Source organism: Tauraco erythrolophus, chromosome 6 (assembly GCF_009769465.1).
Source record: "Tauraco erythrolophus isolate bTauEry1 chromosome 6, bTauEry1.pri, whole genome shotgun sequence".
Lineage (NCBI taxonomy): Eukaryota > Metazoa > Chordata > Aves > Musophagiformes > Musophagidae > Tauraco > Tauraco erythrolophus.
In genome coordinates this window covers 19,893,190-19,919,875 of record NC_141470.1, presented here as the reverse complement: position 1 = coordinate 19,919,875, position 26,686 = coordinate 19,893,190, and the positions used below count along the sequence as shown (strand labels likewise).

Here is a 26,686-nt window from a genome sequence, read left to right as displayed (position 1 = left end):
TTTAACTTACGTGGAGAAATGAATGAGAAGTCCAATTCTAATAACAGTAATCACCCGATATATTTCCATGACAGTGATGGTCATTGTATATGTACATACATATATTTGCCTGTGTTTATAGTAGAGGTAAATAGCTTTTATCTATTGTACAGTCAATATTATTCAACAATAAGAGGGAGAGACATAGCTCAGTTTTTATTTCTATTTAATGAACATCTACACAGTTACATTTATATAAGGCAATTCTCATGAACTGCAAATTCTACAATATACCAGATCTTTATATTTCTACATACTGTTACTTAAGTAAACAGAATTGACCTTGATTCTTTGTTTTTTTTTTTTCATTTGCACTATATTCAAATATCTTTGGGATAGAAAATAGCTGCTTAGTGGTATATATTATGCCAACACTGAACATTGAGCACAACCATCAGAAGTTTTGCAAGTATTTGTAATTAATTGTAAGTAATTGTGTCCCTGGCCATGGCAGGGCAGTTGGAGTTAGATGATCTTTAAGGTCCCTTCCAATCCAAGCCATTCTATGACTCTATAATCAAGGACAACCTCACTCTCATTAGAAGTGAAATTTGTTAAGACATGTTTAACATGGATACCAAAATACCATGTTTTCTTCACATTTCACATGCATTTATTGCGTTGGTTGTAATTGAATTCCTCTGAGATGAATATTCACAATAACCTCAAATTCCTGAACATCCATCAGACGGAAAAGACTTTCAAATAGATCATGTGGGATGATAGATGACATATTTAATTTCCTGAATCGTCCTTTTCATATCATTACTATGAATATAGAATTTTCCCTCACACATGCAGCTGCCTCCCAGCAGTTTATGTTGGACATAATATCGACACTAATGTTTTAAATTTTTGTTTGTTAAGTGTTCTGGGGTCCTTCCTCTCTTGGAAAAAACTACTCTAAAAGAAGGAAAAAAAAAAGAATTTAAAAAGTCTCATTTGTCAAGAGCAAGGGAAGATATCTTGAAGTTTTCAAGTGCTGTTTGTAGTATTTCCTACTACATAATTCTTCCAGTTAAAGTGAATCTCCTTGGGGAAAAAACACTTAGTACCACCTCAGACCAGTGGAACTCATCTCTAACTGAACATCCTGTCTACGTGAGAGCCAGTACAGTGCTCCCTGAACTCCAGGAGAGCTCAACGATGACAGTCTACTGTCAGAGACCAAAGCAAAGCACCCTCTCCAGGGGAGTCCAGCACAATGTGTAGCAAGCTCACAAATGTGCTTAAAGATAAGAGAAGCACAGGAACAGAAGCTGAAGATAATAATAGGTTACCTTCCTCTGATAATATACAAAATGTATTTGCAGTTACAGCATGGAGTGAAACTCCATTAACTATGCTCAGGCATCTAGTGTTTAAGTTGATACCTCCAAGACAGCTGTGAGGGGCTGGTAAAGGAGACAGGACTTGCAGGAGAGCAGCGCCCGTCTACAGAAATAGTTGGATGGCAGTTCTAGAGCATTTAAGTAGGCAGCAGACGTCAATTTAAAGCAATTCCCAAAATACCTACCTATGCACAAACAATAAGAAGCCACGTCTGTTTATCAGTGTGCTCTGAATTCTGGGTTTTTCTAATACCCCACATTTTGAAAGCATTGCGTATTTCAGATAATTTAAATACATGTTTTCTAGTAGAGCCATAAACCAATGTTTTCAGTTGTCTCCGTTCCTTGTAACAACTGCAGTTTCTTATTTATATTTCCATGCAGTTGAGGGGAAAAACACCCTCATGAAAATGTATGCAATCAGGTTTCTCAGGATCAATAAGAGCAGCTCTGTGATGATCCATTGTACCTCAGTTTTCAACATCGAGTTAAAATTATTTATTTATTTATATTTAACTGCAAACAAGACAGTGGATATCTAAGTCACATACTTTGAGAAGATTAAGGAAACAAAAAAAAACTGGGAAGATTATGCAAGAGAGAGTGCTAAAATTACCTAAATTAACTGAAAATGAAACTTAGATATTCTTTTCCTTTTACTGACCTTGTGAAACCCATAAATAATAATCTACATTAAGCTGAGGACAAAATGTCACCACCTCCTTGTCACATAGTAGACACGTGTATGTTTGTATGAAACATATGAGACAATGAAAAACTGAAATTATTTAAATCAGCTGTTACGTAGGCTGTTCAGGAAAATTAAACACTAAAGATAATCCCATATATCACACATTTTTGGAACCTAGTGAGGCTAAACATCTACATTTCAAATTACATTTTAAGGAATAATGGTCATCATAAAAGAAACTGAGTAGTTCTAACTAGCACTTAGTTCACATCTAACCCACATGTGTGCGTATATAATTATATACAATTTATAATATCTAATATATAGCATGATATATAATCTTGATATAAATTATATAGTAATTTAGATATAAATGCACATGTGTGTATGTGTGTACATGAGTGTGAACGAAGAAAGAGAATGCACAAGACTGAAATTAAATATTACTAGTCAGGATTAAAAAATTCATTTTTTTTAAGCAGGTCGTGCAAATATCCTGGTTCTTATTTTTCCTAACTGACAAGATACAAAATAAAATGCAATAAACTATGATATTAAAAGGTCTGTTTCCAGTATTTAAGGAAACAACAATCTGATCATTTTATAAATCCCACAGGTGACAATTTCATGAGTCAGAGAAAGTGATGGGTTTCTTCCTTTTTGTGTGCATTTTCCTGTTTTCTTCCAGAAGACACAATGTTCAACAAGCTGTTATTACACTTACTGATGTTTAGATTTGGAAGTCAGTGCAAGTTCTCTAGAGCATACATTATTCTTTTCTGTTGGCTTTGGGTTTTTTTTTTGACAGTACCCATTTTATATTTTCAAATATTCTGTGGTTAACAGACTAGACATTCGCTTGCACAAAGGACAGTAAGGAAACAACTTCCTCACGGTTTGGTTGGTTTGTTTGTTTGTTTTTTTAAGAGGAGTTGAATGACCCTTATGTCTTAGAATATTTCCTACTAAAAATAATAGTATCAAGAAAAAAACTACTTGTAGATGGCTCATGTAGGTTTACAGGAAAAAAAAAACAGAAAAACTGATCAAATAACAAGTACTTCACAGGGAATAGTTTATGTTTTGAAGCTGTACGTGTTGAATAGCCTGTGCAGTAGCTTCCACAGTAAATGTTTATAATGCCCAGGCTATCAAATGCTCTAAATAGAAACAAGACAGAGAAAAGATGCCTCTTTGGAGAGGATGAAACCACAGGATCGATATCGATACTTTTTGAATTTGTATAAATGTGTAATAATGTGAGAGTGAAGTATTAAAAGCTATTTGATTACCCACAACTTTTTCAGTCTTTACTAGTTCACTGTATCAATTCCATGTTCTCTTGCTTTATGCTTCACTCTTCTATTACTAGAATCTTTTTTTATGAAAAAAAATAGAAAATTAAAACAAAAAAGATATTTTAATCTTCAATAAAATGGAATATTGCAGTTTACATCTGTTACTATCTCTAAAGCTGTGAATACCTTCACAGACCACCCCCATCCAAAACACTGTTGCTCCTAAACAGTTTATGCTTAGACTAATTTTACCTCTTTTTCATATTAAAAGGGTGGAGAAAATCACAACCAACCAAAGAACAACCTGCAGTCTAGACCTAATTAGACAGCAGTTCCTTAAGGCTCTTACAGCCATGGAAATATTTACTAATTCCCATTAGATCTATATAAGTAATAATAATAAGCAAGCAAAATTTCAGTTTGGGTACATTCTGACAAGCAATATTTGCTCTATAAGATCATTCTGGCTGCCAAATTCTTCTAGCTTGCATTATTTTCATTGTGCCTCTTTATCATTTTAAATGATTTTTTTTGTGTGGTTGGTTGGTTTGAAGTGCAGCTTGATTCCAGTGATAAGAGAACTAACCTGTATAAGTCTGAAATTTAATAGTTTACTACGGAGGATATTCAAGCACGTCCTGTGTACGGGGCAATTCTTCTACTGCCATACATTTTTGGATGATGAGAACTTGTGCAGTTACAAGCAAGATTCTTAAAAAGACATTTGTAATTTTTTGCAGATAACAAAACTGAGATGTGAAGCTAAATACATATGGAAATCATCTGTAACGTAAGAAAAACTGTTGAAATGTGAGGACAGATGGCATTCTGACATTACTCGAAATGGCACTGCATCATAATAACGCCACAAACCCAAGCTACTCAACTTTGAGGGTCACTGAACACGAACATTTTCCAAATGAGTCCCAATTACAGAAGCACCTGTGTCCAGTGATTTTATGCTAATCCAATGAAAAATGCAACACATTGAGCATCATGAGTCTACATAATTTCTCATTTATTACCTGTAGTAATTCAGGCTATTGTTCACCCACTATATTTTAGTAGAGGACACAATTGCTAAGGGAATATAGAGGACACTTGGCTTACATTCTGCTGAAATCAAACACGTATTTCTTTGCTAAAAATATCCAAACTTGTTATTCATACAGCAAACTTACACAAAGTAGGCTAATACAAATACCAGGCTAAAATTTGTACGTAGGTAAGAATCTAAAATGATTGGAAACGGAAATTCTGTCTTTTCAGTAAAAATCTATATAAGATTTCAGTATTATGATCGGCAAGTGACACTGCGTTCCATAAGAGAAGTCAGTGGAATTGGCAAAATATTTGCTTTATATCTGTTGGGATTATCTGTTGGGATTTTTTTTTGTAACCGGGCAGGTGTTCCCATGGCTGTCTACAGCTTCTGTCTCACTTTAATCATTTGGCTGATATGTAAAGAGGAGAAAAGTATCTTTTTAAAAACATCTATTTTATGAGTGTATACTAACATATGAAAGTCTGTGCCTTAAAGAACAAGCACTGAATTAAACTTCATATAATCCAGTTAGAAAATTTAACAAGTCCTATTCGATCTCTTCTACTCCATCTGTAGGTGTAGCTTTTGTAAATCTTGACTTTTATAGGTGAAAGAAATGCTCTATTGCTATAAAATTGCTTCCTCTGAAGTCAGCTGAGCTAATGACAAACATTTTCTGAAGGCTAGCGCTGCCTCTAACGATGTAGGGAGGTGTGAGCTGCATACATAGTACATATTTTCAGAACAGTTGACTGCTGTGCGAAAGCTATTGATCACACGTTGGGGGTTTGGTCCTGCAAACTCCTAGGCACCACCATAGCAATTTCAGTGGAAGTTAAGCAGGCTCAGTGTTTCACAAAAAAAAGGTGGGAGTCCTATAAGACATCCCTTGCCTCTATTTTTTTAATCCCCAAATGCAGGCTTTTTCTATGACCTTTCTGTTCTGAGATTTCCTTTCAATTAATTTCCTACTCTGTCACAGATTTTAAAGAAAATGTTTGTGTAGTACTACAGGATTTCAGTCCCAAGTTCAGATCTCATGGCACTACAGTTAGGTCACTGGGTTACTATAAAGTTATGCTGCAGACATTTTTATAATTCATCCGACAGCGTGTTGTTAAGGTCCACAGACAGCCTTTGCATAAATATCTCAGGAGAAGCGGATCCTAAACCTTCATTGATATCATATAGGCATGTATATGTCATTGGATATATTTAAAAACATAATAATATCATTGCTAAACTGCTTTCTAGGCATTTTATTGCACAATACACCAAAACCAATATTACCTAGATATAAGGAAAAGTGGAATAACATCTAAAATGGCCAAGGAAAGAATTACATTTGTTACTGAAGGCTCTGTGTAGCTGGCCTAGAAATACGTCTGGTTTTGCCACGTAGCACATCAAGACTTTATTGAATTATTGTGCTGTTAAAGGACTTAGTAATAGACTTCTGGCATCCCTATCATTAATCACGTGTAATTCAATTAAAAAGTTTTAATTTGTTGTTTCTCTAAGTCAAGCAAAAGAATTAGGGCAACTTGAGAAATAACTGGGTTTGGACATAGCAAAAGCTATTTCTACTTTACATATGCCATAATTATTCAAAGGATCAGTTCTGTGGGCTATTACCTATGCTACAGACCTCATACAAAACCCTTAGTTATCAACATTTTTCTAATAAGTTTTTAAAAGGCAGGTTTACCTCTATTATGTTTTGCTGCCTTACATCAACAAAAGTGTCCTTCAAGTCTTATTTCTGAGAATGCTTTTGAACTCCAGAAAGAATAAACTTCGGCATGACATTCAGGGCCTTCTATAATTCTCTGGCAACATAGTACATGAACATTATTTCCAGGAGATCTTTCTAAGTATAAATGACATTTAAAAATATTTTTCTGTAGCAGACCTTGAAGACAACAGTCCTAAGAATGCAACTTGAGACTGAAAAGTCCTCTACAGCTCTTGGTACTACCATAACACTCGCATCGTTTCTGGATGTTATACTTTCTACCTACTTGTACTGTCACCTGCAAAGACCAACCCAGATTCATAAGCAATTTAGTAGTCAGAGTAGCTGCAGAAGACAGAGAGATACAAAGCACCAGCTGACTGACCTATGCAAATCAGAGCCTTAGGGTAGCTGAAAATACAACACCTAGATAGTGCTGCTCATTAAAAAAAAACAACAACAAATCAAAACCAAATAAAAAACCCCCATCTCAAAAGCCCAAACCACCACTCCCCAAACCCAGAAATTAAGGCTAAGATATCATAAAGCATATAAGGAAAAAGGTTACCAATGTAATATATCTATCTATATATACAGATATATAAAAGAGATTAGAGAAATGACAAGTTAAAAAGTGCAAATATAGTATATTTTTATAATGTGTCTGCATGACACTAACAGCAGCAGATAGTTATCCACGTAGGGTTGTCTCCATCTCACCTCCTTATTTTTAATTCTTGTTTGTCACACCATAAAGTGAAACTAATTTGAAACAATGAAAAAGCGTAGACCTAGTAACAATCAGCATGCTCAAAATAGCTCTCCTACCATGTTCTGCACTAGGCAGGGCCCCTTATTTCATAGATGAGAAAACAGAAGTAAAGTGTGGAAACTGCAGGATTGCTTAATTAGTGGAAATAACAGGAATAGAACTTTAGTTTGTTCAGCTGGCCACGGTCCGTTTTACACAGCTTGCCCCACACAGGAACAATAAGTGAAATAGCAGTCCATCAAAATTAAGAATATTGTGGTAAAATAGAGAAATAATTCCATCTCCAAACAAGTGAAATATTCTTTTAGGCCCTAAACATGTGAAGTGAGTGAACACATTTTAAGTTTCCTGAGACTTCACATGCATTTCAATATAAAGATGGGAACAAATATAAACCAGGATGGCAAGTAAACTGTGGTTTACATTCTGCATAGGAATATAAAAACTTTAGAAATACGCTATATTAAAAAGTTAAAAAATAAAAATGATCTGACTGCAGAGCACAGGTCGTACATCATCTGTACAAGTACTATACTGCATTAGCAGCACAGGTCTGGACTTTAATTTGTATTAGGTGCTAAGATATCTACCACATCAATATTCCACATTTCTCTAGAGCTCCTAGTGATCTATTAATGTGCACTTTGAGGAAAAAAAAAAACACAGTAACCAACCACCAAAACTTCTTCAATAAATAACAGATACATTTTAATCTCTAAATGATGCAGCTGGAGAAAAGTTAGGCTTTTTTAATGTCTTCCTAATAGAGATTTAGGCTTGCCTGCTGTGATCAGAGATCTCAGATCGGCATGTGTGATATAATATACTAAATATACTGCAAAAATCTAGGCACAATGTTATATTTTGAGAATGAAGGGTCACCTTGACCAAGATTAATTGCTTTTAGCACTTATGCGACCACTTTACCACCTTTCAAAAGAATTTTTATGCAAGTCAGTAACTTCATTTTGTAGATTACTTCAAACAAAAGCTAGCTGGCGTGCTTCTGCTATTTTTTGGCTCTAAATTCACATTGAAACAATTTTATGCACCTCTACTGAGGCTAGTCTAATCTTAAAATCATGCATTCAAGATTTTTTTTTTTCCACTTTTTTCTCCCACTTGATTTGCAGTGGGAGTTGGACATTAACCTTTGCTTTCTAACTTTGCAGTTCTCTAGGCCAGTGCTCTGCCACATTGTGACAAAAACACAATGGAAGATGAACCATGGAATCACCAAATCACATATACTTTTTGCAAATGTCTCGTAACTTGGAACTACAGCTGTGCTAACCTTCGCTATGGTCCAAACTACGATATTACATTCACAACTGAAAATTGAGAGGAAGGTAGTTGGCTCCCTCAAGGTTAACATTTGCACAACTGAGCTCCAGTTTTAGCCCAAGCACTGAGCCAGGAGTACTCTGGCTCATAGTAATTCTCTAATACTATGGCATCTGTAATTTATTGGGTAGCAGACAATGCCAACATGTAAATAATTAATTTGTAAGGCAGACTATAGTCACTATATCATCCTGAATGCCTTTGGTATTTCTTCCATAGTGCAGTAATTTAAAATGAACAAACAACGGAAAACAATTGGCTAAACTCTGCAAAAACTGATGAGTGTGACATGGTACAACAGATACTAAATATCTCATTTCAAAGGGAAACAACAGCAGCTATAAAATCAGACAAGTGTACAGACAAGTGTTGCTTCTTCTGTACGCACACTTTCAGCTGACCAGTGTCAGAAATGTAATCGTTTTTCCACTCTGTTCTCAGTGAGACATGAACCTGCACAATTACTTGGGAGTTGGAAGAATCATATGATATTCTGACTTGGATTGTTAATATTAATAAGTAAACAGTCACCTAGCAGAGGAACACTGATATGGATCAGCACAGATATTGACACAAATCAGCTGAGAAGCTGGACTGTGTTCCTGTAAGATGTGCTATCAAGAAAGGACTATGTTCAAGGACTGTGCAGTTCTAATGCATTTTCAGAATGAGTCTAAAATCAGAAAATTATCCAAAATCACAATATAAGACTCAACGAATTGTAGCCATTCTAAAACAAATGGAAATCACACTGTATTTTTAAAATAAAGGAATAAAATATCAGAAAGGTAAAATTTCCATGTGGATAAAACACACCTGTAGTTTTGATTGTGTATAAGATGCTTCCAAATCCTGCCAGATTCTTTCTGGTTTTAATGTAAATCATTCAAGGAATCTCTTACAGTCAAAGGTCTATGGAGTACATGGAAAAGGAACATCGCAAATCGTGTTCTCAAGAAGTAAAAAAAATCTTGATGGCTGTAATCAATTTTTAATAGGTTTCCTCAGTAAATAATGAGCTCAAGTTCAAGATTTGGACTTCTGAAAACTTATAATAGTCGTATATACCCTTCCCCTACAGGAAAACTTCTAAGTGAAGAGTCACGTTCTCAAAGTTTAAGAATAAGTATGGTGGATTTTGGTTACACTTTTTAGTAGCGTATATATCTATGTACAGATATATACACCTATACATTTACAGATGGATATGGATGTGGTGCAAAACATCAGAATCCTGTGTTGCAAAACTAAATTTTATCCAAAAGGTTTTCTTTTTTCTTCGTACTGGTGCCATACATCCTAAGACACAAAACAGAGAGGGGTACTGGCCAAAGAAACCACATTGGAAATGTACGTGCTACACACATGTGTGTTTACTTTAGTGCTTCTCCACGAATATTCTGTCAATATTTGACAGAATAAAACTGCTAAATATAAGAAAGGATTACTTTCAATTTTTATTTCCCTACCCTTATAAGAACAGGGGGGAGCAGGTTTCCTTTGGTTGTTGGCCATCCCATAGAAGCACTGGATGGCAAGAGCAAGGACACAATGTACAGCACAAAACCCAAAAAGAGAACAGCTCTTTCCTGTCTACAGATGATACACTCGTGCTGGATCAGTGACAATTTAGGCCAAATTGCCTTACATGAAGGCTTTACTCCTTATCCTATTCACATTTCTTCAGTGATGAGGTATTCCATAGCCTCACACTGATCGTTTCATATGCAAAATTGTTTATAAATAATAAACCCAAGCTTTCATATAAGCTTTCTTCTGAATTATGTACAATTCTTAGCCAACTGAATTCAAAGGCATCCTTAAAGCTAAAACGTTTCTCTCCCAGTGTTAAATTATCAAGATTAATTTCTTTCCTTTCTACATTTCTACACATGCTTTTTTTTTTTTTTTTAATTCCCTGGAGCATCCATCCCTTCATCACTCAGCACAGGCTTTTCACAGTAAACTAAGATTAAAGCAAAGTTAAGATTTGGAGATGAGTCAGATGAAATACAATCTGTTAACCACTTTTTTTGTTGTGACTAGACTATCTGCTAAATACGAATGCAGATTTTCTTCAGGTAACTCAATAAATTTGAGCAATCACCTGCCTGTATAAGCAACCACAATCCCATCTGCAAATACATTTTGTTGCTCTTCTGTGTTGGATTCAATGAGCATCTAACAGAATTCTGACCCAGAGATGAGGCATCTCTAACATTCATTGGTTCAAACAGTTTCACAATATGAGTATTAGTAACAACGGCCGAATAAATTTTCCTCGTATTAACTTTTTCTCCCAAATAAGCTACAACCAAAAGCTCACAACAAGTTTGTTGTTGGCAGTGGGACAGATTTTCTTCATGCTGTGCATGAATCATTACTGTTGTTTACTGTATAGGCACAGAAGAAACTGTCGCATACAAGCACAGAGGAACAGATTGTGACCTTTCAGTGGTTATTGAAAGGCAGACTATTTGTTCAGAAAAGAGAAAATAATACAAAAGTCCCTACAGATAAATGCATACAGTAATAAATTTATCTGTATAAACACATGCATAACCATTGGTATTTTCATTCTAATTGTACTTGATTGGTGATGGATCTAGGTAACTCAATGAATAGACAATCTATACTTTGGACAAAGAACATGACCTTGCAATATAAAAATAGAGAACCAGCAGCCTGTTCAAAGCCCAGTAATTTCACTTTAACCTAGTGGTTGATATTTCAATTACAGATGTTCCTTCATGGTAGAATTTGTGACAGAAAATTGAAGTAGAAATCCTATATTTTCAAGAATAAACAGGAAAGAAATATGATAAATACTTTTGGACTTCGTATCAGGAGCTACAACATAGGAGAGGTGATAAATAAGAAGTTCAAATAATTAAATGAGCCCATACTTCATGCACTTAAAGTAACCCCATAGTAAAGCAGAGTAAAGGAACTAAAGATATCAGCAAAAATCTTTTAAGTACTCCACAGAGGTTTAGAGAAATTATGTGCAGGGGGTGGTGTAGAAGTTGAGATATGCTTTGCACATGTATTTTCATTTGAGTTCTTTAGAGAAAGTAGAAGCACTAACAACAATTTGGCAATACCAGGAGGCAGGGGACGCGATGGCAAATAGAGCAGGGGAAATAGAGGAAAAGATGCTATACTGTTGTTTTTTTGCCTTATAACTCCCAGGTCTGCTTGATACATGTGTTCTTCTATCAAAGAATGTGCATTTTAGGAATGCATCAAGTTTTTTATTGCACTGTTCAATGAAAATTTAAGGAAGCTTTTCTATCTAAAAGGAATTAATCCCTTTATTGCCTGTAAGCTATTAGTTGTACTTCCAAGCATATTTCGTCATCTACTCCTGGCAAATGGGGCCATATGTCCCTCACAGGTCTGCTGATATCACAAACATTCATCGCCATTCCTGCCGAGAGCTTTTCTCATCAAGTAGCTAACCACTGGAAAAAATCTAAAATAGTCCTTAAAGAAAAAATAAATAAATAACTATATATACATATATATAGTAAAGGCAATAAAGGCTGCAGAATCTGCCTACAAAGCAAGGAGAATCAGAAAATACTGAGCGGCATGTTGCTGGGGCTAGACAGATCTTGCTTTAAACCAGCTGTGCTGCTAGCTCTCCTTGCTTCTTCAGCTCTTTCTGCTGTCTTTTCTAAAAGACAGCTAAATTAAAAACAGCTTGGGTTATTGTTTGTACTTTTTTATAGTAATAGGAACATAAATTTATGAAGAGAAAAATAAAAATTGTAAAGCCCTTAGTACTTCCTCCAGTTATGCCAGTGTATCAAGAATTAAACATTGCAGTCCCCTTCTACTCAATATTTGAAGGATACTAAAACTGCAGAAAACGCGTTCCTGTTGGAATGTCATCACGTATTTCCACACTGACGGTCACACTGTCATGTCAGCACTATGATGTCTAAATAAACAGCACAATAGTACTTGTACATAAATTCAGCCATGATGAATGCCATTATCTGTAGTTTTTAGCACTTCTGTTCCAGTGGGTGAGTGTGTTTTCTGATAAATTATAAATACTTGAGATGTATATTTGTATTCCCATGAATACACAGTGTTTTTAAAGCAGGTCTACAATATAAACATAATCACCTAGTACTTCTAGTACTCTTTATATAGAGTGATCGGCGAAATATTAAGCAGGTAGTTGTAATTATAAAATCTGAAATTAAAAAAAAAATAAAAAAGCATAGGACTATAACTAGATGAGCTTAAGATTTGACATATCTACCTTACAAAGTTTTCCACACTTCTTGATCCTGTGCCTAATGATTCCTATGGAAAATAACTTAGCATAATGAAAGGTAGTCTATACTCAAACTTCATCAAGATAGTGGCAATCTTCATAATAAAGAACAGGTAGAATTTACAAAGGAAAGAGGCAGCTTGTTGGACATACTGTTTACTAATGCATGGATTTGTTTCCACATCGTTTCTTTAACCACATTTTTCCTAGCAACTACATCATGTGCTTATCTGTGTCCTTTTTCTTCATCATTTTGGGCTGCTGCCTGGATTACATGCCAGTATATAATTTGCCAGGGCTGCACTGGAGTCAGTTGTGATATATTGGCTTGACAGGGAAAGACATTTCCATGCAGGCTCTTACAAGTACAAAATGCATCATTCTATGCGTTTGGAAAGGGCTTAACTCACATTAGTCCAATTTCAATAATAAATAATAATGGGCTGGACAGCAAAGTCCTAGAGCCTCAGGTGACATTTCCCTCAAAGCAGCAGAATGCTTCTAAGAGCACTCAGCAATGATGATATAAAATGTCAAGGGCTAAATTACTGTGTAATGAAATTTACTGTCCTGGTCTAGATTTTGTCTGTTCAGCTCTTTTATCTAATATCTAAAACCCAAAACACGCTTAAGGGTAATAGAGAATAAGAGGCGGCTGTAATTCTGCCCAGCTGAACTATGGATTACCGAGGGAGAGTTACTGAGGTTTTTTCTTCTAATGAATGTCTGAGAAGGAACAAGAAGAATCTGGACTTCAGTTACACTGGATAACAACACACAAGATAAGACAAAAGAAGGTCTGAGTTAAGCGTTTATAATTCCTTTTTGTTGAATTTCTGGTACTGAGGACATGGATGAAAGCATTATTAAAGAGTTTTTTATACAAATGATGAATTGGGAGAATAAAATTTTCAAAGTATACATCAAAATTTTTATAGAAAACCTTTGTGGCAAATATCATGTCAAGTGAGACTAGCTGCTCACAAAGGTTTCTTCTGTCCTTAGTGTGTATCATGAAATAATAAATTATTGGTGTACGCCAATTTTCACTGATGTCAAAATATTTCTCCAATGCAGTATCAGAGACAAAGGGTTAGGCAGTAGAAATCTATTTTTTGAGTGGCCTAGTTACTCATGAACATTTATGTCTAATGCCAGAATGCAATTAGCTCACTTGTTATGGATCATTTCACTGCAAATTTCTTCTAATAACCATTTGTTTAGCAGTAGCTCTAGATGTCTATTGTAAATGCATCTGTAGCTAAAACAACAAGAAAAGGAAATAGAATCAATTAGGTTTGAGAAACAGGAAAAGTTTTTGTTAGATCATCATGCATATAATAACAAGTTTTTTCTCTAATAAAATGTAAAATGTTTATACGTGTTAATTACCTATATTACATTGTATCTAAACCTACAATTTCACATTCCCTTAATAAAAGCTAAGTTTTACTCTCAGTTTTCTTACAGATTGGGCAAGTTGGAATGCCTGATATTTTCTAGCACATAAAGTTCAAGGACGGCTAGAAGACACCCAAGGGTACAGTTACATGTATAAATACACCTTCTACTTTGTATATAAATACAATTACATGTATAAACACACCTTTTACTTCTCTTCATTTTCCCATTATTTCTGAAGCTTAAGAACAGGCTACCCTTCACTGCATAGGAAAAAATATCAAAACTTTCTTTTATAAAACTATTAAGATATTTAAGCGTCTTAAGTTTTCTTTCTTTGACATTATAATACTTAAGAAACTGAAACAACTCAATAAACATTCCTCCAATAACACTCTTCATTTTCTACAGCCATCAAAAAGGAAAAAGCAATTAGCTGTGGGATAATAAACATTGTATAACACTTCTTACACTTCAGAGCAGCAATAATACACATTATCAGAATATGCTTTATAGGCAATTACAGCCTTCCCAGATGAAGAAAAGCAGCTATTGAAGTTACAGTCACAGACATGAACATCTGTATTTTCAGGAAGACAAAGCCAAAGATGTTCAGCCCTGGAAGAGCTACAGACACCAGAAGGACTGACTTGGTGAAGCTGGAACCCTTCTGAACTATGAGATGAGTGTCAGAAATGAAGTCACTTTGAGAAACGCTTTTCCTTTTGAGACTTTGTTGGGTTTTTTTTCCCCCCCAATCATGCCTTAAAAGAGGCTTTCTTATGGATTTAAGAACTGATAGGAATCCTGGTAAAGGAAACTCTGCTTCCAATTTTCTGTTTCTTTAAGTCCCTTCTTATAGTGACAATTGTTCTTCTAAAAAAATACCTCACAATATCATTACCATCATGACCACAGTTCTATCAAGAGAGAGGGGAACTATCATTTTTCAAAAGATATGAGAAAACGGGATTCCATAAATAATCCGTAAACTATCTCAAAATATTGAGTAATACAAGAGAGTCACTAGTGATTTCTCTTATGACTCCATTTTTCACCACTTCAAACATTAAATTTAGACACCATCCATTTAAGTTCTAAGGATGTGAACAAATTTAGGCTCGATACTAAAAGGTATTTTGCTTTAATTAAATGTCTGCTTTTCCATTATAGAGAGCACATTCCTTCAGACTATGTTGCTTTCTTATTGACAATAAAATAAGTAATGTTTTAGATTTATAAAATAATAAATGTAGAATAAGGAGGAGCTTAACAATTCTGGAAAATGATGAGACATCACTTGTAGGTCAGCAGATGATTTCTTAAATTGCTCAAGACTAAACTTAACTTGAATGCCTTGGGTTTAACACCAGTCCATTCTGCATTTCTTAAGCCTTACAGTTCAATGAAATGTTTTTAATAAAATTGCTAGTAAATTCCATGTTTATTAATGGCCAAAATGCTCAGTTCTCAAGAGTCAATCAATGACATGTTCTTTGTGACCATTTTCCAAATCATGCCTTTGCTCAAATCAAAGATCTCTAATATTAGTTTCCCACTTGACTCCATGTATACATATCAAGTGAAACTTTGTAACAGAAGATTAATAATACATATTGTATACAAGAGAACTGCATTAATAATTATCTGATAAATCTTCAATGTATCCTTGGGTAGCAAAATTCCCTTGGGAGTACTTTCACAATTACATTCAAGTTCGTAAGCCACTTTAAATGATTAATTAGTTCCTCTGCACACTTTGTCTTTTACGTGTAACACTGGTAGGAAAAATGTGCTAATACTAACAAATCTTAAAATAGGTTTACTAATGTGTAACTGCAAACGCACATAAATTAATTTTTGTTTTCATTGCTCTTAAAAAATGGAGTACTGCAATAGTCAACCATCTCCCATACTCATATTTTTTAACAGAACACACAACAAACACGTCAGCTAAGAAAGCTGGAAGATAAAACAATACAGTACTATTTTTCTGCTAAACACAACTTTACATAAAATTAGAAATACTGTAATACTGTATGTTTTCCCAATCATCTCTACTGTCACTGGGGAGGGAAGAGATTTTAAAAACACAAGACTTGGTAGAAGATATGAGTAGGTGAGGAAAGCTATCTCTAAAAGAATAGCATCTGAAAAATAACTAAGGGGATCTTCATTTTCTTCCTTTTGATAGAGAAAAAGACAAGTAAACTTGCCCAGAAAGCTGCTGAACATCACAGCAAGCCTGAGGCTGCTCTAGCACAGGGGCATGGTTTTAGAATGAAGCAGAAATTGAGAAGACTGAGGTATTCTGTCCATAACTAATCCCCAGGTCCACACAAGACCATTAGCCATACCTAACAATCTGTTTTTTTTTAATGTTATTTAAAACACCCCTTAATAAATTTAAATTTGATATGCTTATATCACTTTTCAACCATTGTCAATATTTTGTCAATATTTTTGAGACATGTTATGTACTAGATTGTGAGACTTTATAGAAACATCTGATAAGTAAGATATTAATTAAAAAAGAGATTTGGAGTGACACTTCAGAGTGTTTTTCATACATAGGCAAACCGACCTGCAGTTAGCAACCACAAAAAGAACAGTAATAAATGGTTGTCAGTTACCTCCTCAGCCCATTAGCCTATTGCTAATTTCAGAGTTGAACCCGAGGGTAATGGGCTGGTCCAGCTACTTATACCCTATAACCAAGAGGAGTCAGGTCAAATAGTTACTGAAATGATGATTATAAAGATCATGTCACTAAAACTTGAATCAGAATGAGATTGTTTTGGGCTTTTGAACTAAATAAGAAATGCCAGGTGTTTTTTTTCCTATTTCCTTTGACTGTACCCAGTTGAAAAAACTCTAAAACTAATTTACTGCTAAGATAATGTGCTAATAATGAAGACTTGTTTAAAGCAAGTAATAAAATCAAAGAGCTTCAGCTTTCAATTTAATGATCTCTAGTGTTAAATGTTTTCCAGTATGTAATAAAATTTTATTAAGAATTAGTCACTGAAGAAAAAGGACTGTAGAAAAAGTTCTGTAGAAGCTTTCTGAGGCAACAGCTAAAATATATGAAATCTGAAGCAAATTCTGGAAATAAAAGATATGAGGAAAAGTTGCCAAACTCTTACGAATCATCATTAAAAATAACACAAGACTACGATTGGCATCTAGTTGATCATAATGAGATTAGAAGTCTATAAGGCCAAAGAGAACTATAAAAAAGCAGAACAGGAGAGACTTACATGAAGAAATAGGTCATGCTAGTCATGCTTCTGCAATTAAATTACTTTTTATCTTTTTAAAAACAAATTTCTTACTACATTAGCCTTACAGATACTCATAGTACCTGAGATTTCTATTGTAAGTACCTTAGAAGGAGACACGTGTTTCTTACTCTCTTTGAAATTAAATTCTAAAACAATGGATAGCGTCACTTTTCAATGTTATTTTAGTTTCATAATGTTTATGTGTTAGGAAAGGGTTATACGATCATATGTCATTACTATATATTACAAAATGTGGCTGACTTTTCATTTAGTAATTGCCTTTTTCTTTTTTTAATTACTGTTTTCCAATCCATATGCTGCATGCAATGATCTACAGGTCACTGAAACGGCAGGTGTTGGAGATATCTCATTAACCCTGGTAGAAGCAAAGTTTGGGGCAACAAAAGTAGAAAAGCACTGAGGTACCACAGAGGCCACCTTCCTACAGCCTTAATGGAGCACAAAGCTATTCACTGCCCTCAACGTTCTTGCAGGCTTTACTTATAGCTGACCACAGATGTTATATTTTGTGCCCTTAGTTTCAAACTCTGTTTCCTCTGATAAAGTTATGGGGATACGCACTTTTTTTTCCTCAATCGTGGGCACGCAATTAATTTCCAAATAAATACAAGCACACCATGCTACATCTGCATTGCTTTGAATTATCCTGGAGTTCAATTAAATGAAAAGTTTTTCCCTAAGTGTTTTTAAAAAATGCGTAAAATTTTCATTTACCATCACAGGAAACAAAAAGAGGTTTAAATTTTGTTTAAAACCCGTAACTGTTTCAGGTCTAACCTTACTTTTTATGATCTTTTGGAAACAGACCCATTAACAAAGTTGCTTCAGACAACACTAAATCCACTGTTCTCTGAGATCTGAATGCTCATTTTGTAGGAAAAGAAATAGCTTAACGAGATTTATTCTGAAGTTTAAGGAAGGAATACATGTCAGAAGGGAATACTTAGCTAGAGAGAATGAGGAATAATGCTGAAAAGTACTAAATTAGGAGAAATGATGAGGAGTATTTGGCAACAAAGAACAGGAAAATAAAAGAAAGCAGGGAAATAGAGAAAAAAACCTGACTACTAGAACCTTTCTCTGCCCTCATGGTCTGAAATACCAAACATGCAGAGAAATTCAGGCAACAGTAAAAAAAAAAAAAAAAAAAAAAAAAAACAGGAAAACTGGAAAAGAAAAGCTCTGGTTTTCCAAATGCAATGTCACAGGCTTGGGGAAGAGTGGCTGGAAAGTTGCCTGGGGGAAAAGGACCTGGGAGTGTTGGTCAATAGCTGGCTGAATATGAGCCAGCATTGTGCCCAGGTGGCCAAGAGCTTCCTGGCTTGTATCAGAAATAGTGTGGCCAGCAGGACTAGGGAAGGAATCGTCCCCCGTACTTGGCACTGGTGAGGCCACACCTCGAATACTGTGTTCAGTTTTGGGCTCCTCACTACAAGAAAGATATTGAGGTGCTGGAGCGTGTTCAAAGAAGAGCAACAAAGCTGGTGAAGGGTCTAGAGCACAAGTTTTATGAGGAGTGGCTGAGGGAACTGGGGTTGTTTAGTCTGGAGAAAAGGAGGCTACAACTGCTTGAACGGAGGTTGCAGTGAGGTGAGGGTTGGTCTCTTCTTCAAAGTAACAAGCAATAGGACAAAAGGAAATGGCCTCAAGTTGTGCCAGGGGACGTTTAGATAGGATATAAGGAAAAATTTATTCACCAAAAGGGTTGTCAAGCATTGGAACAGGCTGCCCAGGGAAGTGGTGGAGTCGCCATCCCTGGAGGTATTTAGAAGACATGCAGACATGGCAGTTAGGGACATGGTTTAGTTGGTCTTGGCAGTGTTAGGTTTACAGTCGGACTCAGTGATCTTGAAGGTCTTTTCCAATCTAAATGAGTCTATGATTTTATGATTCTAAATCCACAAAACACTGGTTATATTTCCAAAAAGTGTACTCTTATTGTGAATTTCAACTATCCAATTCCTTTCACTAACATTTTTTTAAAAAAATTCAGCCCAGAATCCTTTATTTTTCAGAAGCCTGCCTATCTTTAAGTCTCTGAATCGGAGTTATTATACACAAGATTTGAGGTGCTTCCTGACATATTGCAATAATGTCTGTCTGAAATGTAATGCCTAAAGAGAAATAACTTTCAAGTTATGTTTTCAGCATCTTATGCGAAGGTCACCCTGAGTAAAAATAATCAGACACGTTAGAAAAGCTCTCAGCGTCTTAATCTTTCTTACAAGGATGAAAATAAGTCCATAATTATATTTGTGTTGTTTCACAGGTTTTTGAGCAAAGAATTTGCAATTGCTTTGTTCAAAAGGGTCAGAACTTTCATTTATACTGGAATATTATGATAAATTATATGAATGGTAATAATTTCTGTTTTCTAAAATCAGAGCTATTTCCTTAAGTAATTTGTTCTGATTTAGGTTTCTTTCTTGACCTACAAAGGGAGAAAGATGAAATGATATATTACTACATTCAGCTGGTTAATTTTTCATGAATCTGAAGCTATTCTGTTAGTTTTCTAGGATTTACAAAGGCACTCTTAGAAGATAATTAAAACACCCACTTTGTTCAGTCTCCATAAACATGAATTGAGTCCAACCTACACATTCCAAACATTTCTTCATTCCTTCAAAATTTATAATCATATTTTGAAAAAATGTACACACAACTAATGTTTTTCAAATTTCTAGTCAGTTATCCAATTTTAAGATGCTACAGTATTATCAGTAACATTACAATAATGGTATAACTAATTTTTAGTACAAATAATTAACTATTATAGTGTTATTTTACATAAGCATTTTTATCAATCATTTCTACCTTTGTAGAATGAAATGGATAAGGTCTAGAGCCTAAGAAATATTATAGCTTCCTAGAGAAATCCTAGATCCTTTATAGTTTTTTTTAAAAAAAACTTCAAAAGGCCTGATTAAACTAGTAGAGAGGGTAAGACTCTTTAACACTAGGATCATACTATTTTTTCAGCAGCCTTGCTCTGTGTCTGTAGTAGATGCTCAGTAACTATGCACTCAGAATAACTGTGAGCTTAAATTTAGGCTAAACACATTACTTCTGTGTCAACACAGCAAACTCAGCCTCTTGATTTCCTATAAAGCCATTTCAAAATGCTCTTCAGGGTCTACCTGGTTCCTGATCAACTTTCCAGACTTGTATCTTTTTCTAACACTCTCACAAGCTCTCATCCTTCCTGCTCTGACAAGAACACTTTCTCAGGCTTAATGAAGATACAAAGTTCCTCAAGCTCACTCTGATGTGGAACAAATGAAGTACTTATTTCCAGATAAAAGGATGGCCCACAGTGCCTTAACTTTTCTGAATTTCTACATTGATCAACGTATGCCAGAATCCACAATATTCACAATATATGAGGCAGAGGAAACAGCTCCTTGCAGCAGTTTTTTGTTGCTCACCAGCCTGGGCTGCAGCTCCAAGGATGCTGTTGCATCTTCCACAGCCAGGAGGAAATGGCCTGCCTTTTGTAGGCAGGGTCTGTACCTTAGTTAATTAGTTAATTAGATTCAGTTTCTATCAAGCCAGCTGGGTAATAATAATTGGATGCCATAGTTTTTACTGCAGAAGTGATGTATTTTCTTGTGAGATCTTTAAATCTTTTAAAAATGGAGTGGCAGTTCTCCTTTCAGTCTGTACTACGCAGTAGTAGTTTCTACAGGACAGTTGTCATTCTTATTCAGCTTGTAGTTCCACCATCAAGACTAGAACACTGAAGTGGCATTCATAGGTGGTCTTTCCACCTACGCTAGGTACCATATGAGAGAGGATGTTATATTTCACAGTTTGAAATTCATGTGCATTTCCACTCTTAAAACAGTGCAGTTAATGAAACACACAAAACCCACAGGGCATTTATGACGAAGGGATTCATCTGGAGAATACACGAAACAATGTTTTTCCATTAGGCAAAAATAGCACAGAGCAAACTAGTCACTATTATTCTGGTATCTGTGTCACTGTACTCCCCATCATTTGTATATTCCACTTTGCTACTGGAAATAGACTTTTCTTCTGTTTCACTTCTGATTTTGGTCTGCCATTAAACTTCCACAGTGTTACCAAAGCTCATTTTGTTGCATTCGGAGCACAGGTATGTTTACACTGCACAGCCGAAGATATTTGAATGACAGCTATTATAACTATATTTTTTTAAAGGTATAATGTTAACCTTTTTCAGAAAGAGGAATTAAAAAAAAAATGGAGTAAGAATGCATTCCATCTACTAACTCCATATAAATTCAGAGTTGTTTGTTATGCCAAGATACAGTAAGTGCAGAAAATGTCTCAATAGGAAGTCAATACCAGTGATCAGTGACAGGTAAAAGAGGTTTGGTCTGAAATATTAGGACCAATTCAAATGGTAAATTCTATATTTTATGTTCTTGTAAATTGTAAATATTAACTCATTCGAGATGACACAAAACACACCTCAGACTGATACTGTTTTTGATTTGAACTTTTTCTATGATTTAAATGTAAGAATTTCCCATTACTACCCACTCTTTCAAATTCCTGAGCTATTCAGGATAATAGCTTTTTTTTCCACAGATTTATGCACTTCTATGCACTGATTTGCAGTGATTTTTTAAAAATCTGATTTATGTTGCTTTATATCACAGTCTTTAGAAAGACCAAAATACCTCACTAGAAAATAAATTTTTTAAATGAACCTGAACAAGAAATTTGGCACTTGGCTTTCCTAATTATCCTTTCTACACCATGTTCTTATGTAAAATATAATCTCTAACAAGCACTCAGGTATTACAGTTACCAATTATGAATACTAATATACAACCTTATATTTATACTTATGAATACTTATATACAAACCTAATATTTGTACTTTTTTTTTTACAAAAAACCAAAACCCACACAACAAAACAAAACCAGGAAGCATCCCAATCCCAGGATGATTGTCCCCAGGTGACACAGGTATCACACACCATACGATGTACCCTTCAATGGCTTTAAAATAAAGTAATTTTTAGGCTAGATAAGAATATCTTTGAAAAAAGATATTTGCCAGACAAATCATCAGGTCTTTCCTGAAGGCGAAACTGCTGCTTATCAGACATGACAAGATGCCTAAGTGCTGGAATGTAAGAATGGAAGAATCCATTTTTACATATGAAAACATATTTAAGTAATCATGTAATTTATATTCACCAAAAATACTAGCCTCCTATATTAAAATGTTTATGCAAATCTAATAAAAAAGAGAAAGATATACATCTGTAGTTGGAGTTAGTTCGTTTGTAAGAGGAAGAAAAATCCAAGGAAAAGATACATAAGAATTGATGTCACTATTTAAAAAAAAAAAAAAGCTTAGCTAATACAGTTCAAGTGCAGAGGGTATTTATTCTGGACTCACTATGATTCTTTGACAACCTATTTCACAGTAGCAGATTTCAGTGGTTTTATAATCACAGATAATGCACAGATTTATAATAATGAGGTGTCAATGTGCGGAAGAACAGGATTGCAGACCATTATTTTCTCAGACTTTTTCATGGCATATGTCAAGTACAGAGAAATGTGAGCAACGTGTGTTAAAGAGGCAGTCCAACTTATTCAAGCACTTTTGGATACAGAGGACTAAATACTGCTTCTCAAAAGGCTGGAGCATGGAAATACTGATACGTTTTACAAACAGGAACATTAAAATCTGTATGATCACGGAAAAGGAAGAGTATTCTGTGTTTCAGTCAAATATCAGAAATATAATTCTAATGTCTACATTGTATTCCCTGCAGTAATACCTGTAAAACCATGGAGACCTCAAATGCTTCAAAGGCTCTGACCCTATACCTATCTTAAACACAGGCACAGGGGCTTGTTGGGCCCTATCTTTCAGTGCACCCGTGCTTCCATGACAGAGGTGCAAACACATCCATCCTGAAGACAAAGACAGTAAGAACAAGACAGACAACTCTACAGTCACATTAGTTAAGAAAAATGTGCTCCTGGGATCCCAGCGTGAAGCTCAGCCTGCATGACCTCCAAAAGAAGAGTCCACTCTCCTGCAGAGCAGAGAACCACGTGATCTTAATCTAAACGAGCACTAATATCCTCATGTGCTGCTATTAATACACTGCTTTGTTTCCAGAGGTAATAATTTCTGAGAATGAAAGTTTCTTCCTATAAAACAGTTATTAAGGAACTGACAATCATTATTTTAAGAGTAGCAGTGTGACATCCAGTTTTACAATTATATTCTGCTTTCTTAAACTGCATTTCAATTTTAATTACACACTGTAAGATTACTAACTTTTTGACTTCGACATCTGTACTAAGTGAATATCAACAGCTGCCATATAAAAATTACAAATTTGCTATGTTAGCAATTCCTATTTATATTTCAGGAAAGAGTTTTGAAATTTAAGGGGGAAATTAAAGTGTCCTTCAGTCGTTCTTTTGTAAAACTTCCTTTTTAATTGAAATCACAGATTTCTCCTAGATCTATTGAATCAATTGGATACATGAGCAAAATGCAACCCTGGAGATGAAAATTATCAGGACAGTTGTTAAATCATTGTAAACCTTGACTGTATTAAAATGCTTGAATCTATTGAATCAAACCACTTTTCATCAATTTTTTTTTCATGCTTTCTCCTAAACTGTCCTTCCCATCTTGCATGGTTGGAATATTCCTCATGGCCTATTGTTAGTTCCATAGATCTCTTTTGGAAAATTTGATTTGGGTGCCCCAGACTATTTTATGGTTTTATATCAGTTTTTTTTCACTAAAAAAACATGATAAGCAAAACCTGTCTTCGTGTTTACTGCTATATTACCATAAATGTACTATCAGTGCCTGACAGGTAAATAATCCTATGAATGAGCATCCTCACTTATTTTAGATGCAAATCCATTTTCCCTGTAGATTTGTTATGCAGACATGGTCCATTTAGCAAGTGATAGACAGAACTGTGTTCCTCAGCGAAAAAAACAGCTGCTTCTCAACTTTAAAAAAAGTTTATTGACATCAGAAACAGGCTTAGAATTATCCTCAAAATTCATCCTAATCTTTCAATGAATTCAAAATCCTCCTTAGTTCCAGTTTGATGCTCTTACAGGACAAACTGTCAAAGATGTTTAAAAAAAAAAAAAAAGAGAGAAACCATACCTTGGTGCTTGTCACTTGAAACGGAACTTTTGAGCCCTTTGTAACTGGGGATGTCAGCTTCTCCACTGGTTTTGAAGCGATGAGATTCGTAGCGGGAGGCTGATTGTGCAGAACCAAAGACAGGCAAAGCTGCACGGTCTCCTTCAGCGCTTTCAGCTGTGACTCCTGGAGAAAATAAGAAATCATCAGTTCTCCAAGATGTCTTATTATGAACAGAATTGCTTGTTTTCTCTCTCTGCATTAAACCAAACATTTATGAGCAGCTGCTGCTTTTTTTTATTAACAGAAGAAATTAATGCTGTTTAAAGCAATTTTTTATATGATTAGGTTACTGTGCATTACACACCAAACTTTCTAGAAAGTCATTGCACGCTTCCCTTTCCTCCATACAGTTTTATCCACATTGATTGTCTCAAATAATTATTAAATATTATTTTATCTGAACAGAAACAAAAATACAATCTACCAAATATCATACAGCATCCAGACTTTTACATATAACAGTTACAGAGACGTAAGTGTTCACAAGTCTTGCAAAGATGCAGACTTTGCATGGAATTTTCTTTATAACATTCAGAATAACTGGACTTTATAACTCATTATAAAGTTTGATTTTAATCCAACAAACATGACTTCCTTCATGGGCATATTATGCTGTCTCAGTGTATAGCAAATAATACATAGGTCTTTCAATCTGTTAAGAATGTAATTGTTCAGATGCATTACTGTCCATCAAGCTGAACTAAAACTTTTAAGTGGTGAAGTGCTTGCAACTAATTTAAAAACAGTACTATTTTGCTCACAGAAATACAAATAGATGTATTAATGAAAACAGCAGTCTGTCATTGAAATAAGTTGAGACAGTTAAGAACAGTGAGATAACCACAGCACTGAGGAAATCTCATTTTAAATCTTTGCTCCATCACAAGACACTTACAGTCAAGTGTTAGGGTAACTTCTTTATACTCATTTCAGAAGGTGTTAGGCAGCATTTGGCCTTAAAAAAAAAAAGTCTCTTTTTGTTAATAACATTCTTTATGTTAAGAATGCACCCATAAACACAGGTTACATCAGCACATTTCAACCTTCAAAAAATTTTTTGAAGACACCTATATCAAGGTATACCATAGCAAAAGTTGATGGAAAAATATATGTATAAGTAACATTACACACTTCATGTTACGTATGTGAAATATTACACATATAAGATAAAAATATTTCAGTTATACAAATCCTAAGCAATGGCATTTGGCATCCGCTACTTTGTTTTAGTTTATTTGCTAAACAAGTATTTTTTAGAACCCAATAAATATTCCATGTTTTACATCAGATAAACTTCCACTGAACTGGAAACCGGGGAATGTATCTCATAACTGGGAAAATCTGTGTTTCTTTAAAAATAAACAAACAAAAACAGTTAGCAGGGTGTAACTCAATGGTAGGATCAAAGGCAACAATAAAAAGACTATTAATGCACAGCACAACAAGGAAAATCAAAGAAATAGGAGACGGAATGCAGTTTGGTTTGTTTGCAAACAAACAAAATTGAATGTCTCTCCCTTGAGATGTGTGCAGTGAGAAGGAATGCAAGATTATCATCAAAGAGGACAGCACTTTGTATGAATTACTTATTAAAATGCATGAACCTTGAGTCAGACTGATATGTCTCTGACCTAATGGCAGTGTAAAGGGAAAGGATTACTTTATGCATCTGACTCAGAGATCTTTTAATTTCTAACTGTCAACAGAAGATCTTAGCGTACTTCTTTTCATGTAATATGTCTTCTCCCTTACCTTTCAAGAAGTGACTGCACAGACAACATAAATCACCATTTGAGATAGTCAAAGTAAGCTCAGACATCAAACTGGCAGAGGTAGCAGACTGTCTAATTTTGCTTGAAGATATGGACTCAGCTGTTAAGGCACTGTATGACCCCAGTTCTCCCTGCAAATCACACTGATCTGAAATCACCTACTCCTGTCTGGAAATCCCTCTGGATAATTAATCATTCTCTCATCGCCCATCCCTGTCATCCAGCACTCGTTCTGCCTTCTCTACCACCAGCCATTTTGTCATTCCAAAGGTTAAAGCAGAATAGGCTTGGGTTTTTTTTTTTCATCCTGTGGGTAGCAAAATTCAGTTTTGACTTCAGCTGACAGGAGATGTATAAATGGGCAGCACAAGAGTAGAACTTAGGGAAACACTGTTCAAATGAGGGATATAATTTGACAAAGTTCTCGATAACCTCACATAGCTGTGATCGTGGCCAAAATAGGC

The 26,686-nt window shown here is 35.0% G+C and overlaps 1 protein-coding gene across 1 annotated transcript in view; it reads right to left on the bottom strand.

Annotated features, from left to right (window-relative positions):
• LUZP2 (leucine zipper protein 2) overlaps nt 1-26,686 on the bottom strand; it is a 73,162-nt gene that overhangs the window by 18,585 nt on the left and 27,891 nt on the right. The window contains exon 6 of the mRNA XM_086612900.1: nt 24,409-24,573. Within this exon, the coding sequence (XP_086469026.1) occupies nt 24,409-24,573 (165 nt within the window). The remainder of the gene's footprint in view (nt 1-24,408; nt 24,574-26,686) is intronic.